The 18,529-nt window shown below is 61.0% G+C and overlaps 1 protein-coding gene across 1 annotated transcript; it reads left to right on the top strand.

Annotated features, from left to right (window-relative positions):
* The first annotated feature begins 802 nt into the window (after positions 1 to 802).
* LOC104264677 (venom factor) lies at positions 803 to 17,936 on the top strand. The gene is given in 41 exon segments (XM_059833078.1): positions 803 to 873; positions 1,681 to 1,873; positions 2,281 to 2,388; positions 2,390 to 2,441; positions 2,721 to 2,791; positions 2,872 to 2,966; positions 3,047 to 3,129; positions 3,217 to 3,307; positions 3,713 to 3,815; positions 4,022 to 4,142; positions 4,486 to 4,601; positions 4,884 to 5,030; positions 5,834 to 6,046; positions 6,143 to 6,337; positions 6,726 to 6,887; positions 6,965 to 7,094; positions 7,322 to 7,393; positions 7,899 to 8,099; positions 8,434 to 8,545; positions 8,879 to 8,964; positions 9,545 to 9,684; positions 9,766 to 9,978; positions 10,281 to 10,347; positions 10,784 to 10,870; positions 10,959 to 11,162; positions 11,468 to 11,543; positions 11,621 to 11,780; positions 11,963 to 12,058; positions 12,204 to 12,354; positions 12,471 to 12,634; positions 13,167 to 13,325; positions 13,852 to 14,002; positions 14,141 to 14,192; positions 14,423 to 14,510; positions 14,994 to 15,083; positions 15,669 to 15,774; positions 16,071 to 16,160; positions 16,423 to 16,509; positions 16,824 to 16,907; positions 17,356 to 17,491; positions 17,795 to 17,936. Coding segments are annotated over 41 exon segments (4,965 nt in total).
* The last annotated feature ends 593 nt before the right edge of the window (positions 17,937 to 18,529 follow it).

Raw genomic sequence — 18,529 nt, forward strand, 5'->3', positions numbered from 1 at the left:
TCCTCGCAAGGGACCAGGAGGGGACCCAGGTGTCAGGGGTCCAGGAGGGGACCCAGTCACCCGGGTCCAGGGAGGACCAGGCATCCCGGTCCTTGCAAGGGACCAGGAGGGGACCCGGGTGTTGGCGGTCCAGGAGGGGACCCAGTCACCCAGGTCCAGGGGGGACGCAGGCGTCCGAGTCCTCACAAGGGACCAGGAGGGGACCCGGGGTGTCGGGGGGTCCAGGGGGGACCCAGGTGTCCAGATCCTGCTCACCCCCACCCCACAACCCAGGAGGGTCCTGGGTTTCCCCTGGTGTCCCCCCCATTCCCCGTTGCGTCCCCCCCCTCTGGTGTCCCTTCCCGTGTCCCCCGCCCCGCCGCGGTGTCACAACTCCCCGTGGCCCCTCGCCAGCTGCCTTCCCCGAAATGAGGAAGGACCCAGGCGTCCGGGCAGCCCCACCCCCCACATGGGTGGACCCAGTCCTCCTGTGGTTCCCAGCCCCCACCCAGGTGGACCCAAGGATTTGGGACACCCCCTTCACCCCCACAGTGGGTCCCAGACTCCCTTGGCACGGGTGGACCCAGGGGTCCGGGCAGACCCTCCCCGACCCCCACCCAGGTGGACCCAGGGGTCCGGGCCCCCCCTCCTTGTATATGGGTGGACCCACAAGTCTGGGCCTGGTTGGCACGGGTGGACCCACACGTCTGGGGCGCTGATGTGGGTGGACCCAGGCATCCGGGTGCTGGTTACCCATTAACCAGTGGTGCCACCATAAAGGGACCCCCCACCGGACCCCCAGTTCCCGTCCCCCACTACAGCCATGGGGGCTCCGGCGCTGCCCCTCCTCCTCGGCCTTCTGCTGCTGCATGTGGCCCCCACCCATGCCCAAATGTGAGTCACGGGGACCCCCCAACCATTGGACACCCCCCCCTTCCCCCTCAGATCCCCCGTGCACCCATGGGACCCCACCCAATCATTGGACCCCCCTCTTCTGGGACCCCCCCACACCTTGGGATTCCCCATGTGCCCATGGGACCCCCCCAACCCCTTGGACCCCCTCTTCTGGGACACCCCTCACCCACCCATGGGATCCCTACACCCTGAGATCCCCTCACCCATGGGATCCCCACCCATAGGACCCCCCTGGCTGAGACCCCAATGGCTGGGACCCACTCCCCAACCAAGACCCCCTGCCCCAGATGGAACCCCCATGGTAGACCCCCCCCATGGCCAGGACCCCCCCACCCTATATTGAACCCCCCATGGCCAGGATCACCCACCCTGAAGGAAACCCCCATATCTGGGACCTCCTAAACCAGGACCCCCCTGTCTGGGACCCCCACCCCAACTGGGACCCCTCTGCCAGGGACCCCCAACCTACCTGGGACCCCCCCTGACCAGGGTCCCCACCCCAGATGGGAGCCCCCTTTCCAGGACCCTGCCGGGGTGGGTGCTGGAGGGCAATGGGGGGGATATTGGGGTGCAACAGAGGATTTGGGGGTGCTTCAGATGGGGCAGATCGGGGGGGGTCCCTGGGGTGCCATAGGGTCCCCAGGGTGCTGGGTGCTGTGGGGGACAGGACAAGGGCTCCCTAAGGTGCTGTGGGGACAGATTGGTTGGGGTTCTGGGTGCTGTGAGGTCCCCAGGGTGCTCTGGGGGACCCCGTGACAGCCCCCCCATGACGGCTGGTGTCCCCAGGGTGACGATGGTGACACCGGCGGTGCTGCGGCTGGAGACGGAGGAGCGGGTGGTACTGGAGGCACCGGGGTTGAGCTCCCCCACCGAGGCCACCCTCCTGGTGCAGGACTTTCCCCTCAAGCGTCACGTGCTTTACCAGATCCGTGTGCCGCTGAGCCCCGCAGAGGGCATGTTGGCCACCACCACCATCAAGGTATGTCACCACCCCCGTGTCACCTCCCTGCTGGTCACTGCCCTCTCCTGCCCCGGGGAGGGTGGCCCATGGGGCTCAACCTTGTACGAGATGGTGGAGAATCTCCACAGGGCTGGTGGGATCTGGGGGAGGATGGTCACCACGGTGTCTTTGGGGATGGTCGCTCTGAGGTCCTTGGGGACAGTCACCCCAGGTCCCTGGGGACAGTGACCCCAGGGTCCTTGGAGATGGTCACCCTATGATTAGAGGATGGACACCCCTGGCTCCTTGACGATGGTCACCCCCGGAGTCCTTGGGGACTGTCACCCAGCACCCTCAGCCCCATTCCCTGGGCATGGGTGCCATCTGGTGTCCCCCTGCCCCATCCCTGTGGTGCAGGTGCCACCTGGTGTCCTCTGTCACCGTAGGTGTTGGCCAAGGCACTGCCGCAGGCAGTGGGGAAGCAGTTTGTCTCGGTGACGGCGCGGGTGGCCCAAGTGACCCTGGAGAAGGTGCTGCTGGTGTCACTCCAGAGCGGGTCACATCTTCCTGCAGACCGACAAGCCCATCTACACCCCTGGCTCCACTGGTGTGTCCTTGGGGTGCTGGGTCTCAGCATGGCATGTTGGGGTGCTGGTGGCACCTTGGGGTGTTGGGTCCCCTCCATGGTACCTTTGGGGTCTTGGTGACATCTTGGGGTGTTGGGGCACCTCCACAGCACCTGGTGTGACCTTGGGGTGCCAGAACACATTTGGGGACATCCCCCGGCATCTCCATTGGGACCCAACACCCATTTTGGGGTCCAGCACCCATTTCTGGATGTCCCCGCACCACCCCTGCTCACCTTGTCCCCTGTGTCCCCTCCCAGTGCTCTGCCGCCTCTTCGCTCTGGGCAACCTCATGGAGCCAGCACCCAAGACAGTGATCGTGGAGGTCAAGGTGAGTGCCCGCTGGGGACACAGGGACATGGGGACACAGCCATCCATGCCACTGTCCCCAACCACTCCATGTCCCTTCAGACGCCTGATGATGTCATCGTCAAGCAAGTGCCCGTGTCCTCACCAATGAAGACCGGCATCTTCTCCCTCAACCACAACCTGCCCGAGGTCATCAGGTGGGTGCACCTCCCAGGGTGACCCAGGGACATCCGTGACCCCGGGCTTGTCCCCTCACCCTCTCCCCCGCCTTTTCCAGCCTGGGGACATGGACGATAATGGCCAAATTTGAAGACTCACCAGAACAGGTCTTCAGCACCCAATTTGAAGTCAAGGAGTATGGTAAGGTGGGGTGGGGGTCCCCAGACACCTGGGTCCCTTGTGTCTCTCCTGGATGCCCTGGTCCATTGGGTGTCCCGTCCCCCCCAGTGCTGCCAAGCTTTGAGGTGGTCCTGGAGCCGGAGGAGAAGTTCCTCTACATCGACCGGGAGGAGGATTTCCGCGTGTCCATCACGGCCAGGTGGGATGGGGACTCCAAAACCGCTCATTTAGGGGGTGAAACCCCCATGGATGATGGTGTGGGGTGACATTCCTGCTCTGCTCCTGTGCAAAGTCCCCAGGGATGAGGGGGTGGCACGGGTGCAAGGTGACAGGTTTGAGGGTGATGGGGGTGTGGAGAAATGGGATGATGGGGACAGGGGGTGAGGAGGACACAGGGTGATGGTGATGGAGGTGGCAGGGCGTGATGGGGTGACAGGGGGACATGGGCATGTGGAGTGACAGGGACAGGGTGATGAAGATGATATGGGGCAATAGGGTGACAGGGTTGCATGACAAGGGGATGCGGGGACATGGGGTGACTGTGATGTGGATGTGATGGGGACATGGGGATGGGTTGACGGTGACAATGGTGGCTTGAACCCAGGTACCTGTATGGGAAGCGCCTGCAGGGGACAGCCTTTGTCCTCTTCGGCGTTATGGTGGACGACGAGAAGAAGAGCATCCCCCAGTCCCTGCGGCGCGTCCAGGTGACGCTGTCCTTGTCCCTGTCCCCATCCCTTGTCCCTTTTCCAGTCCCCTGTTGAGCTCTGTCCCTTGCTGAGCGCTGTCATCCCCATCCTCATCCCTGTCCCCTGTCTCATTCTGAGCTCCGCCATCCCCTATCCCCATTTCTATCCCTGTCCCCATCCCGGTCCCCGTGGCTGTCCCCTGTCCCACTAACTCCATGCCACAGGTGGCCGATGGGGACGGGGAAGCCGTGCTGTCCATGGCCATGCTGCGGCAGCGATTCGCCAACCCCCAGGAGCTGGTGGGACATTCACTCTACGTCTCCGTCACCGTCCTCACTGAGTCAGGTCTGCAGGGGGATCACGGGGGACACAGGGGACTTGGGGGGGATAGGGACAGCAGGGACGTGTGAGGCCACGGGCTCTATGTGTCTGTCACAGTCTTCAACAAGTTGAGTAGGTGGGGGGACACCTGGGGACATGTGGGGACATAGGAGATAGGGACAGCAGTGACACGTGGGACTGGGGACACGTGGGGTTAGGGGCAGCAAGGATGAGGACAGGTGGAGTTGGGGACAGCAAGGATGGGGACATCTGGGGCCACCTAAGGTCAGACGGGGCTGTTCCTTGGGGGGAACTGGGAGCTCTGTCCTGGCACTGGGTGACATGGCCATTCCTGTGGCCACCGCAGGCAGTGACATGGTGGAGGCACAGCGCAGTGGCATCCGCATCGTGACGTCCCCGTACACCATCCACTTCACCCATACCCCCAAGTACTTCAAGCCGGGGATGCCCTTCGATCTGACGGTAATGGCATCTGGGGACAGGGATGGGGACGGCGGTGGCATTGGCCCAGGACCCCCATGGTGCCATGGTCCCCAGCATCGGGATGGGAACAGGGCAAGCCTGGGGGTTTGTGGGTGCAGGAGACTTGGGACCAGGGTCTGTCCCCGTGTCATATCACTGTGTCACCTGGAGAGGGCCTGGGGACCGTGGTCTGTCCCTGTGTCACCTGAATGGCACCAGGTGACATGTCCCTCATGCCATGTCCCCATGTAATGTCCTCATGTCACACCGCATCCCCTGCAGGTCTACGTCACTAATCCAGATGAGTCCCCGGCTCCGCGTGTCACCGTCAAGGCTGATGGCTTCCAGGGTCTCGTCTCCACCCAGCGTGATGGCACAGCCAAGCTGGTCCTCAACATGCCGGCCAACAAGGACACCGTCCCCATCACTGTGAGTGGGGATAGCTACCGGGGTGGCCTTCGAACTGGGGTGGCCTTCGAACTGGGGTGGCCATGGTGCCTGGGGACAGGGGCGGTTGAAGTGACCTGGGGGTTGGGGTTGCTGAGGCAGCCAAGGAGGCTGAGATGTCCAGGGTGACCAAGGACCGTGGCCAGCATTGTCACCATTGACCAAGGGCCAGGGCAGCAGGATTGGGGGACTAGGATGGCCTAGACATCCATGGTGGCCAAGGGTCAGGGTCACCCCAGTCACCATTGACCAAGGACCAGGACGGCCAAGGTCAGGGGGACCATGGCGGCCAACACAATTGGGTTGACCAAGACATGTAGGGTGATCAAGGACCAGGATGGCCAGTGTCAGGGAGACTGGCGGAGATGTCCATAGTGGCCAAGTTGTCCATGGTGGCCTGCAGCCAAGGTTAGCACGGTTCACCAGTGACCAAGAACTGGGATGGCCAAGGTCAGGGGGATGGGAGTGGCCAAGATGTTCAGGGTAGCCAAGGGCCAGGAGGGCCAATGTCAGGGGGACTAAGGTGGTTGAGTTGCCTAGAGTGGCCAAGACACCCAGGGTAGCAGAGATGATCAGGTTGACCAAGGAGATGATCACCGTTGACCAAGGAGATGATCACCATTGACCAAGAACATGACCACCATTGACCAAGGGCCAGGGCAGCAGGGGTCAGGGAGACCGGGACAGCCAAGACCTCTACGGTGGCCAAGACCTCCATGGTCACCCCTGTCCAGGTCCACACCTCTCCCTGTTGACCAAGTGCCGCCATGTCACCTGTGTTGCAGGTGCGGACGAACCAGCCAGGGCTGCCTCCCGACCGCCAAGCCTCGCGGGAGATGACTGCCGAAGCTTACCGCAGCCAAGGCGGTTCCGGCAACCTCCTCCATCTGGCTGTGGGGGCCACCGAGGTGCAGCCTGGGGACAACCTCGCCGTGAACTTCCACCTCAAGAGCAACAACAACGCTGTCCGTGACTCTGTCCCGTACTTCACCTACCTGGTGAGCGCGCTTGGCCTCTGCCAACCAACTGCCCCCCATCTTGGGGACCTGGGTGTCCAAGTACTCACCAACCCTGCCTCTCCTTGCCCGCCACAGATCATGAGCAAGGGACGCATCGTCAGCGTGGGGCGACAGCGGCACGAGGCCGGCCAGAGCCTGGTCACCATGTCGCTGCCAGTGACGGCCGAGCTCATCCCCTCCTTCCGCATCGTGGCCTACTACTACGTGATGCCCGGCGAGATTGTTGCCGACTCCGTCTGGGTTGACGTGAAGGACACTTGTATGGGCACTGTGAGTGTGTCCCCTCTGTCCCAGGGGTTGGGGGGGGCCCTGGGGGCATTGGCTGGGCCTTGGAGGTGGCTTGAGTGACCTTTGAGGGGCTTGGAGGGCCCTTGGAAGGGCTTGGGTGGCCCATGATGGGGACTGGGTGTCACTTAGGTGGTTTGGATAGTCCATGAGGGGCTTGGGCATCTCATGGGGAGCCTTGGGTGACCCGGGTGGCCCATTGATGGTCCAGACGTTCCATGGTGGAAGACACAGCCATCTGCGACCCCTGGAGGACTCCAACACCCTGTGGGGTTGGGGTAACCCCATGGGGCAGCTCCTGGGGGTGTGGTGAAGGTTTTTTTTGGGCATCCCATGGACATGACACCCCCCCTCCACCCCGTGTCCTCGGCAGCTGGTGGTGAAGGGAGCGACGGAGGCTGACAATCGGGTGCACGAACCGGGGACACCCATGCGGCTGCGCATCGAGGGTGACCACAATGCCCACGTGGGGTTGGTGGCCGTGGACAAGGGCGTCTTCGTCCTCAGCAAGAAGAACAAGCTCACCCAGTCCAAGGTGGGTGCTGGGGTCCCTGTCCCCGCTGTCCCTGGGTGGCGGCAGTGGCTGTCATGGCTGTCCCCTGTTGGTCGCAGGTTTGGGACATAGTGGAGAAGAGTGACATTGGCTGCACCCCGGGCAGCGGGAGGGACAACGTGGGCGTCTTTGCTGACGCTGGCCTCAGCCTGGTCACCAGCGTGAAGATCACCACGCCACAGCGAGGGGGTAGGGGACATGCTGGGGACTGGGACAACCTGGGGTGGCACCTTGGGGATGGGGTAGGTGACACCTTGGAGATGCGGCACTTCAAGAATGGGGGAGTGTGACGCCTCAGGGATGGGGGATGTGTCCCTTGAGCTTTGGGATGTGACACCTGATGTCAAGGGGAAGTGACACCTGGGTTTGGGGCTGTGACACCGTGGGGTACTGACCTGTGTCCTCTCTGTCCCCAGAGGTCCAGTGTCCCCAGCCTGCGAAACGCAAGCGCCGCTCCCTGCAGCTCATCGAGTACAAAGGCACCAAGGGTAGGTGGCACTGGGAGTGTCCCATGTCCCCAAGAACACTGCAATGTCCTGTGCCTCTGAGGACACCAGATTGTCCCATGTCCCTGAAGATGCCAAAGTGTGCCAGGTCCCCGAGGGACACGCGAGCATTCCATGTCCCAATCAATACCAGTGTCCCATGTCCCCAGGGGACACCAGAGCATCCCATGTCCCAATAAATACCAGCGTCCCATGTCCCTGAGGGGCATCAGAGTGTCCCATGTCCCTGGTGATACCACAGTGTCCCATATCCCAAAGGACACCAGAGTGTCCCATGTCCCTGAGGATGCCAAAGTGTGCCAGGTCCCCGAGGGACACCGGCGCATCCCATGTCCCAATGAATACCAGCATCCCATGTCCCTGAGGGGCTTCAGAGTGTCCCATGTGTCCCATATCCCGAAGGACACCAGGGTGTCCCGTGTCCCTGGTGGCCCTCAGGCCAGGGGCTTTGGGACTGGGTGCCAGCTGGGTGCCTCGGTGCTGGCAGCGGCTGAGTACACGGATAAGGTGCTCCGCAAGTGTTGTGAGGACGGCATGAAGGAAAACCCCATGGGCCACAGCTGCGAGCATCGGACCAACTACATCCAGGACGGAGAAGCCTGCATCCGGGCCTTCCTCGACTGCTGCAACTACATCAAGGGCATCCGCGACCAGAAGCAGCGCGAGCTCCACCTCGAGCTGGCTCGAAGCAAGTGCTGGGCAATGGTGGGGTGATGGTGGGGTCGGCAATTGGGCAAAACTTGGGCGAAGCTTAAGTGAAGCTTGGGTGAAGGTCGGGTGAACCTCGGGCATTGCTTGCGCTATGTTTGAGTGATGCTTGGGCGATGCTTGGGTGAAGGTCAGGTGAACCTCGGGCATTGCTTGCGCTATCCTTGGGCAATGCTTGGGTGAAAGTTGGGTGATGGCCTAGATGATGCTTGGGCAAAACAAGGGTGGTGCTTGGATAATGCTGGGGTGATACTGGCTCCACCCAGGGGTTGGACCCCTGAGGCCACGGTCGAGAGGGACACTGCCACCCCCAGGCGAGGCGGACGATGGCTTCCTGGCCGACGAGGACATCACCTCACGGAGCCTCTTCCCGGAGAGCTGGCTGTGGCAGGTGGAGTCGCTGACGGAGCAGCCCAATGAGCTGGGGTGAGCCCTGAGCCCTTGTCCCACTACCCCTCCACCTCATGGCTCAACTTGGGGATCATTATCTCCTCCCCGTCCATCTCCAGACACTGCCCTGCCTATTCTGGAGACCAGTTATAATCCCCCCAAGTCCAGACAAGGGCCACCTTTGACCCCCTGGTGCTGCCTCAGGACCAGCTATGTCAACTTGGTCCAACTCAGGGGTCATCTACAACCCCCTGGTCTAGCTTGGGGACCAGCTATGACCCCCGCTACTCCAGCTTGGTGGCTGGTTACACCTCCCTAGCCTGACTTGGGGCCGGTTATGACCCTCTTGGTCATTCCCATCTTCTCCAGAATCTCCAAGAAGACTCTGCCTGTGTACCTGAAGGACTCCATCACCACGTGGGAGGTCCTGGCCGTCAGCCTGTCACAGACCAAGGGTACGTGATGGAGTAGGAAGATGTCCCTGAGGATCAAAGGAATCCCCCAAACCTTGGGGGTGGTCCCTGGGACTTGAAGGGTCCCCTAAAGCCTGGTGGGTTTCCTTGGGGTTTGAGGGTTCTCCAAAATCTTAGAGGGGTTCATACCACTGGAGAGGTGCGCCAAACTTTGGGGAGATCCCCCAAAGCTTGGTGGCAGTCCTCGGGACTTGAGGGATCCCCTAAACCTTGGGAGGACTCCATGGACCTTGAGGGATCTCCTAAGCCTTGGGAGGACTCCACGGGACTTGAGGGATCTCCTAAACCTTGGGAGGACTCCATGGAACTTGAGGGATCTCCTAAGCCTTGGGAGGACTCCATGGAACTTGAGGGATCTCCTAAGCCTTGGGAGGACTCCATGGGACTTGAGGGATCCCCTAAACCTTGGGAGGACTCCATGGACCTTGAGGGATCTCCTAAGCCTTGGGAGGACTCCATGGACCTTGAGGGATCTCCGAAAGCCTTGGGGATGTCCCTGGGACATGAGGGGCCCAGCAAGCCCATAAGCCTGAACCCCATGTCCCTGTGGGCCACCCTGCAGGGCTGTGCGTGGCTGACCCCTATGAGATCACGGTGATGAAGGAGTTCTTTATCGACCTGCGCCTGCCCTACTCTGTCGTGAGGAACGAGCAAGTGGAGATCCGTGCCATCCTCTACAACTACTGGACGCACGAAATCACGGTTGGCAGGGGACCCATGCCCGGGCTTCTGGGGGATCTGTGGCCACCTGAATCCCACGGCCAACATCTCTGTGCCCTGCAGGTGCGCGTGGAGCTGATGCACAACCCAGCCCTGTGCAGCGCCTCCACCTCCAAGATGCGCTACCAGCAGATCCTCAAGCTGAAAGCCCAGTCATCATGGGCCGTGCCCTTCGTCATCGTGCCCTTGCAGCTGGGGCTGCATGATGTCGAGGTGAAGGCAGCTGTCCGGGGCAGCTTCGTGGCTGACGGTGTCAAGAAGAAGCTCAAAGTTGTGGTGAGTGGCCATTGCTGTTCATGGTGTCTCCACCACATGGTGCCACCTCCATCCCTGAGATCTCCCCAGCGTGGAATCCCTGTGACATCCCTGTCTCCACTATTGTCCTGGTGTTGGTACCCAGGGATGAAGGATCCTCCCCCCAGGATACTCAAATGTGGTCTCCCGGGGCTCTCCCAGTTTGTCCCGTGACCTGGGGTGCCAGTTTACACTGGGGCACCTTTCCTGGACAACCCAGAGAGGTTGGGAAGGTGGGACCCAAAACCAGCCCAACCTTTAGCATTGAACTCTCACCTCTGCAGCCCGAAGGGATGAGGTTGGAGAAGACGGTGAAGATAGTTGAGCTCGACCCGAAGACGAAGGGAATCAGTGAGTGGCCCCAGCTGGTCTTGGGGATGTCTCAAGTCCATGGGGATGTCCCACCGAGGGAATCTCTGGGGCATCACAGGGGACAAGGGAAGTCCCACTGTGGGTCTGGGACATCTTGGGGGATGAAGGGTGTACTGCCAAAGGTAGGACTGGGGCATCTAGGGGGACAAAGGACATCCTACTATGGAGCTGGGGCATCTCAGGGAATGAGGGATGTCCTGCTGTGGCTCTGGGGAATCCTTGGGGACAAGGGACATCCTACTAGGAGCTGGGACATGTCAAGGGAGAAGGGACATCCTGGTATGGTTCTGGAATATCTTGAGGGACAAGGAATATCCTGCTGCAGATGTGGGGCAGGGCTGGGTCACCTCAGGGTGGGGTGGGACATGAAGGATTTGGGGTCACCCACCTCCATCCTGGCCTCCCTGCCCCACAGATGGTGTACAGGAAGAGAAGGTGGGGCCAGCAAACCTCTCTGACATTGTCCCCAACACTGAGTCGGAGACCAAAGTCAGCATCCAAGGTGAGAGCAGGGGATGGGACACACGTGGGGACGAGCTGGGAGGGGGTGGGCCACTCCTGGCTTGACGTCTCCCCTTCTTCTGGTCCAGGCAACCCTGTGTCCATCATTGTGGAGAAAGCCATCGACGGGGACAAGCTGAAGCACCTCATCGTGACGCCATCGGGCTGTGGGGAGCAGAACATGATCGGGATGACGCCCACTGTCATTGCCACCCACTACCTGGACAGCACATTGCAGTGGGAAAACCTCGGCGTTGACCGCCGTGCTGAGGCCATAGCCTTGATTAAAAAGGGTAGGAGCACCCCCCAAAGGGTGGGAGCATCACCTGGTTTCCTCTCTTGAGGTGCAAAATGTCGCCCTCATCCAAGGTGCTGAAGCCATCTGCACCTTTGAAGAAGACGTGGGTTGGGTGCTACCAGTTCGGGGATTTCTAGAGCTACTGGTTTGCACTGGAACGTGCTCCATAGTGCGTTGGTGGCCTGAAGCTACCTCAGTTTGGCTGGGTGCTCCTTGTGTTGGCCAACGGTTGGAGGGCATTGGTGGCCTGAAGGCACGCCGGGTGCTCCTTGTGTTGGCCAACCACCATCCCTTCACCAGGTTACACCCAACAACTTGCTTTCCGGAAACCTGACAGCTCCTATGCCGCCTTCAAGGACCGCCCAGCAAGCACCTGGTGAGGGTCATGTTGCCACCACCACAAGGGTCCGGGTGACAGGGTTAGACATGACTCTAAGGTCCTCCTGTCCCCAGGTTGACAGCCTACGTGGCCAAAGTCTTTGCCATGGCCATCAAGCTGGTAGACATTGAGCCCGAGGTGGTTTGTGGTGCTGTGAAATGGCTCATCCTGGAGAAGCAGAAGCCAGATGGGATTTTCCAAGAAGATGCTCCTGTCATCCATAAGCAGATGGTGGTACGGAGGGGATCCAAACCCTGTCCCTGCTGGTGGCCAAAGCCCTGTTGGCTCGAGGATGGGCTTTTGGAATGAGCTGTGGGGAAAGGACTATGTTGGGTGACAGGGACGAGTGTTGGGTGGACAGAGCTTGCTGTGAAAACCACGATCCTAAGTTTTTTCCCCTCCATTTTGTCATTCAGGGAGGCTACCAGGGTGCCGAGCCCGAGGTGTCACTGACAGCCTTTGTCCTCATCACGCTGCAGGAGGCCCGGGAGATCTGCAAGGACCATGTCAACGTGAGTGGCCCAGTCCTCAACCCCACATGGGGACGGGGGGGGGACAGCTGGCACTTGTCACATAGGAGGACGGTACTTCAAGACGAGGTGCCCAACCCTTATAGCAGCCACCTGAGAATCCAAACTTCCCATCTTTTCTGCCCAGAGCTTGGATGGAAGCATCACCAAAGCCGCCGAATACCTTGCCCGGAGGTACCAGTCGCTGACCCGACCCTACACGGTGGCCCTGGCCTCCTATGCCTTGGCCCTGACAGGCAAACTCAAAAGCGAGAAAGTTCTCATGAAGTTTTCCAAAGGTGATGTCTCACCAAGGGGGGGACAAAACTGGGGGGGGGGGGGGAGGTAATTATGGGTTACCTGGTGGGGGGAGAAATCATCCCTAGAGGGTGCTGAGGGACCGATGTCACCCCAGAGGGCCAACGCTGGGAGGAACGCAACGCCCGTACCTACAACATCGAGGGGACGTCCTACGCATTGCTGGCCTTGCTGCAAATGGAGAAGCCGGAGCTGACGGGGCCGGTGGCCCGCTGGCTTGCCCAGCAGAACTACTTCGGTGGTGGCTACGGATCCACTCAGGTGGGCTACGGGCCCCCCTGGCACCCATGGGTGCTGTCCTGGCACCCGCTGCCATGGGGAAGGGGGACAGGAAGATAGGGGTTGAGAGCTTTGTTGGGGGTTGAGGGGTCACCTTGTGGCTCTGGGGACTCCAGGGACATGGCATGACTCTTGGGGGACACCTCTGGTCCCATGGGACCCCAAAGGCATTGGGGAAGCCCTCAGGACTTGGGGGTCACCTCAGGGCCCTTGAGACCCCCAGGGACATGGTATGTCCTTGGGGAACACCCCAGCTCCCACGGGATCTCAAGGGCTTTGGAAAACTCTGAGGGACACCCTCGTCCCTGGGGACACCTCCAGACCCCGGGGACCCTCAGGGACATGTCCTGTCCATGGGGGACACCTCTGCTCCATAAGACCTCCAAGGGTATGTTCCAGGTCATATCAGGTGGCCCCAGGGCTTGGGGTCACCCTGGGCTCAGGGCCACCCAGGGGGCTTTGGGGATGCTCCAGACGGTGTCCGCAAGCCCTGGTGACACAGGTGTCCCTGCAGGCCACCATCCTGGTATTCCAAGCGTTGGCCCAGTACCAGGTGGTATCTCCGCGGCAGCTCGAGCTCAACCTCGACGTGTCGGTGCTGCTGCCGCGCCGTGCCAGTGCCGTCACCTACCGCATCGAGAACCGCAATGCCCTGGTGGCACGTTCCGCCGAGGTACCAGCACCCTTGTCACCGTTGTCACTGTCACCATCAGGACCATGGGGGTGCAGCACGGCTCGCTGTGCTGTTGCTGTCCATGGGATGTCCCTGTCCCCTCTGTGTCTCTTCATGTCCCAGGACAATCTTGTCCCCTCGCTATGGCCTCAGGTGTCCCTGTCCCTTCCATGTCCCCTCCATGTGCTGTCCCCTCTGTGTCCTTCCAAGGCTTGGGATGTCCCTACCATGTCCCTCCATGTCCTAGGCCGATCTTGTCCCCTCCCTTGCTGCGACCTGGAGTGTCTCTGTCCCCTTCATGTCCCTCCATGTCCTCTGATTTCTTTGTCCCCTCCATGTCCTTCAATGTCCCTGTCCCCTTTGTGTCTTGCAACGCTGTTGTCTCCTCCATGTCTTGGGATGTCTCTGTCCCTTCTACACACCCCTCCATGTCCCCACATGCCTCCATGGCCCAGGATGCCCCATCCCTTCCATGTCCCTCCCAGGGGATGTCCCTGTCCCTCCCCAGCGTCCCCTCTCCCCACAGACCAAGTTGAATGAAGACATCACGGTGAAAGCTGAGGGCACGGGCAAGGGGACAATGACAGTGGTGACCATCTACAATGCCAAGGTCCCCAACAAGGACAACAAGTGTGACAATTTTGACCTGCGGGTGCAGGTGGACGACGTGAAGACAGGTGAGTCCCCCACATGTCCCCCCATGTCCTCACTATGTCCCCCTGTACCTCTTCCCATGTCATCTACATATGCATGGCACCCCATGTCCTCTTCAATGTCCCCCATCTCCCCTCATTGTCCCCACGTCCCCCCCACAGGCAAGGAACAGGAGGGCGTCTTCCGCTCCGTCAAAATCACCATCTGCACCAGGTAGGACAGGCTGGGGACGTTGGGGACATCAGGGACATTGGAGATAAGGAGGGGAATCAGGATACTGGGGACAGGGACACCAGGGAAAAGGATGGGGACGCTGGGGACAAACAGGGCTCAGCCCCACTTTGTCCCATAGGGATCCTTGGGAACCGGGTCATCAGGGATGGGGATTCTGGGGACAATAGGGCAGTTGGGGACAGGCGGTGGCCTCAGCCCTGTCCCCACAGGTACCTGGACAATGTGGATGCCACCATGTCCATCCTCGATGTCTCCATGCTCACGGGCTTCTTTCCTGACGTCCAGGACCTGAAAAGGGTGAGTGCGGGGACGTGGGGACACGCGGGGGGACCTGGGGGAGACACAGGACCTTGCGACTTTGTGCCGTCGTGTCCCACCGTGTCCCCACATCTCCCTAACCCGCATATGTGTCCCCCATGTCCTTGTGTCCCCACATCCCAATGTGTCCCTGTGTGTCACCGTGTCCCCATGTTCCCCCGTTGCCACTGCATCCCTGTGTCCCTACCTTTCCCTCCATGGCCGTGTGTCCCCATGTCCCCTGGTGTCACTGTCCCTACGTCCCCATGTCCCCCTGTGTCCCCACATCTCTGCAAGTCCCCTGCATCCTGCCATGGCCACGTGTCCCCGCGTGTCCCATGTGGCCAGCATCACCGTGTCCCTATGTGCCCCTGTGTCCATACATCCCTGTATCCTGATGCGGTTGCGTGTCCCCACGTGTCCCTGTATGTCCTGTATGTCCGGTGTCCTGTATGTCCGGTGTCACCATGTCCCTGTCCCCAGCTCACGGAGGGGGTCGACAGGTACATCTCCAAGTATGAGATCGACCAATTACAGTCGGACCGCAGCAACCTCATCATCTACCTCGACAAGGTGGGGACACGGGGGACATGAGGGGCATGAGGGACGTGGGGATGGGGACAAGATGGGACAGGATGGGGACATGATAGGTCAGGGATAGGGACAGGGATGAGGTGGGACAGGGATGGGGACATGATGGGATAGGGTTGGGGACAGTCACAGGATGGGACAGGGATGGGGATGTCATAGGACAGGGATGGGGATGGGGTGGGGACAGGGACAAGGATGGGCATAGGATGGAGTTGGGGACGGGGCAGGGACAGGATGGGGACAGGGATGAGGATGAAACTGGGGACACGGGTGGGGACAGGACTGGGACAGGGATGGGATGGGGTCACAGGTGGGGTTGGGGACATGGATAGGGACTGGAACAGGGACAGAGATGGCAATGAAGTTGGGGACATGGATGGGGACAGAGGTGAGGACATGAAAAGGGTCTCAGGGGTGGGGACAAGGACAGGGACGGGTCCAGGTCATGGATAGGGACAGCATGGGGACATGGCTGGGGACAGGGCCAGGCTGGGGGTTTGGGTGCTGACTCCCAGCCTGACTGACTGCCATCCCCATGTCCCTGTGTCCCCGTGTCCCCGTCCCCAGATCTCGCACAAGGCCGAGGAGTGTTTCTCCTTCAAGGCCCACCAGCAATTCCAGGTGGGCTTGATCCAGCCCGCGGCCGTCACCGTCTACAGCTACTACAAGATCGGTGCGCCCCATGTCCCCTTGTGTCACCCTCAGGTCCCCTCCATCCCCACACTCCCCTCTGTGCCCCCTGCTTCCACAAAGTCCCCTCTGTGTCCTCCCTCTGTGTCCCCTCCTGTCCCTTTGTCCCACCACGTCCCTGCTGATCTTCTCCCCATGCCTGTGTCACCATGTCCCCCCCCGTCCCCATGTCCCCTTGCACGCCCTGCTGACCTCTCCCTCTGCATGTCACTGCTCTGTCCCCCTGTCTCCCACCGGTCCCCCCACCTTGTGTCCCCTCATGTCCCCGTGTCCCTGCAGATGACCGCTGCACCCGTTTCTACCATCCGGACAAGGACGGTGGGCAACTGAGCAAGATCTGCTACGGGGACGTGTGCCGCTGCGCCGAAGGTGACATGGGGACAGAGGGACATGGGGACAGACTGGGTCAACACCCCTTACCGTGATGGGACACATCATGGCCATGATGGGACACGTCATTGCTGTGATGGAACATGTCATGGCCGTGATGGGACACGTCATTGACGAGATGGGATGTGTCATGACTGTGATGGAGTCATGTCCCTGCTATGGTGGGACATGTCCCTGCAATGATGGCACATGTCACTACCACAGTAGACCTTGTCATGGCCATGTCCCCATGTCCCCACAGAAAACTGCTTCATGCGGCACAAGCAAGACGTCCCGGTCACCGTCAACCAACGCATTGAGCGAGCCTGCGAACCGGGAGTTGACTACGGTGGGACGTGGGGGACATGGGGGACATGGGGGGACATGGGGTCATGGGGGGACATGGGGTCATGGGGGAAGTTGGGGCACATAGAGGGGACATAAAGGATGTGGCTGGGGACGTGAAGGACCGTAGAAGAACCTGAGGGGCATGGAAAGACAGGAGGGGACAGGGGAACATGGAGGGACAAGGACAGGCAGGGATGTAGAGGGACATGGGGGGGAAAAGGGGGGACAGAGGGCCCCCCACATGCTGAGGGGCCACCCTGGGGCGGGGGGTGCTGTCTAGGGGTGGGGGTGACACAGTGACGTCCCCCTCCCCAGTGTACAAGGTGAAGCTGGTGGCAACGGAGCAGTCGCCGTCCCATGACAACTACATCATGACCATCCTTTCCATCATCAAGATGGGTACGAGCACCCCAGGGGTGGGGGACAAGGCCACCCTGAGGGACATGGTGGGGGTCACCTAGGGCTGGGGACAGCCAGGGAAAGGGACACCCAGGTGGGTTGGTGTCACCAGGGTGGCTTGGAGGCCCCCAGGTGGGTTGGCATCACCCAGCGGTGCTGGGGACACCCATTGGGAAGGGACACCCAGGTGGGCTGGTGTCACCCAAGGGTGCTGGGGACACCCATGAGGGCTGGTGTCACCCAGGCAGGGTGGAGACACCCAAGGGTGCTGGGGAAAGCTGGAGGAAACTGGTGTCACCCATGGCTGATGACACCAGTGGGGTGGTGCCACCGAGGATGCCAGTGGCTCCCTGGGGATTCAGAGTCCCCATTGTGGGACATGGCAAAGTGGGTGACCATGTGTTGGGGTGGAGGTGACACGTCACCTGTGTGTCCTCCTCCGGGACAGGCACCGACGAGGACCCAGCAGGAAACAACCGGACCTTCGTGAGCCACCGGCAGTGCCGAGATGCTCTGAGGCTCCAGATTGGCCAGGACTACCTGCTCTGGGGGCTGGCCACCGATCTGTGGGTCACCGGCGGCCGGTAGGGACATGGGGACACGTGTGGGGACACGGATGGGGCCACATCTGTGGGGACATGGGAACCCAGGAACATGAGATGTGGGACATTGGGGACGTGGGTAGATGCGACATGGGAACACAGAGACACATGGACGTGGTGACACTGACACCCGAGTACACAGGCGCATCCCCCCTGCCCCAAGCCTGAGATTCTCCAGTGTCTTGTACAGGGCTGTGCACCCCATTGTCCATCCCTGTGTGTGTGTGTCCCGGGGGTACCACCCTCTTCTGACCCATGTCCCCTCTGTCCCCTTGCTGTCTCCAGCTTCTCCTACCTCATCGGCAAGGACACGTGGCTGGAAGCGTGGCCCTCGGAGGTGGCATGCCAGGAGCCCGACCTGCAACCCCTCTGCCAGGACTTCATTGAGTTTGCCGAGGCCATGACCATGTTCGGGTGTCCATCCTGAGCGAGTGCCCCCCACCCATGGGTGCCTCCCACCCTGCTGCCCCCTGTCACCCCCTTTTTCTTCTTTTTTTGGGTTAAAAAAGTCCTTTCTGACAGCCTGGCTCTGGCTCTGCGTGGTGGGGGTGTCAGGGGGATGTGGGGACACTGTAGGGGACAACGGATCATGGGGACACCATAGGGGACAACAGGGTGGTGAGGCCTTCATAGTTGTCATGGGGACTTTGTGGGGGACAAGAGGGTGGTGGCAACTCTATAGGGGATGATGGGGTCACGGGGACACCATAGGGGCCGTGGGGACTTTGTAGGGGACAACAGGATTGTGGGGACACCATAGGGGACGATGGGGTCACGGGGACACCATAGGGGCCGTGGGGACTTTGTAGGGGACAACAGGATTGTGGGGACTCCATAGGGGATGATGGGGTCATGGGGACCCTCTAGGGGACAAGGGGGTCGTGAAGACTCCATAGGGGACAACGGAGTTGTGGGGACTCCGTAGGGGTCATGAGGATTCTGTAGGTGACAATGGAGTTGTGAGGACCCCACAGGGGACGTGGGGGCTCCATAGGGGATGATGGTGTCATGGAGACTCTT

This window comes from Gavia stellata, chromosome 38 (assembly GCF_030936135.1).
Source record: "Gavia stellata isolate bGavSte3 chromosome 38, bGavSte3.hap2, whole genome shotgun sequence".
NCBI classification, from domain to species: Eukaryota; Metazoa; Chordata; class Aves; order Gaviiformes; family Gaviidae; genus Gavia; species Gavia stellata.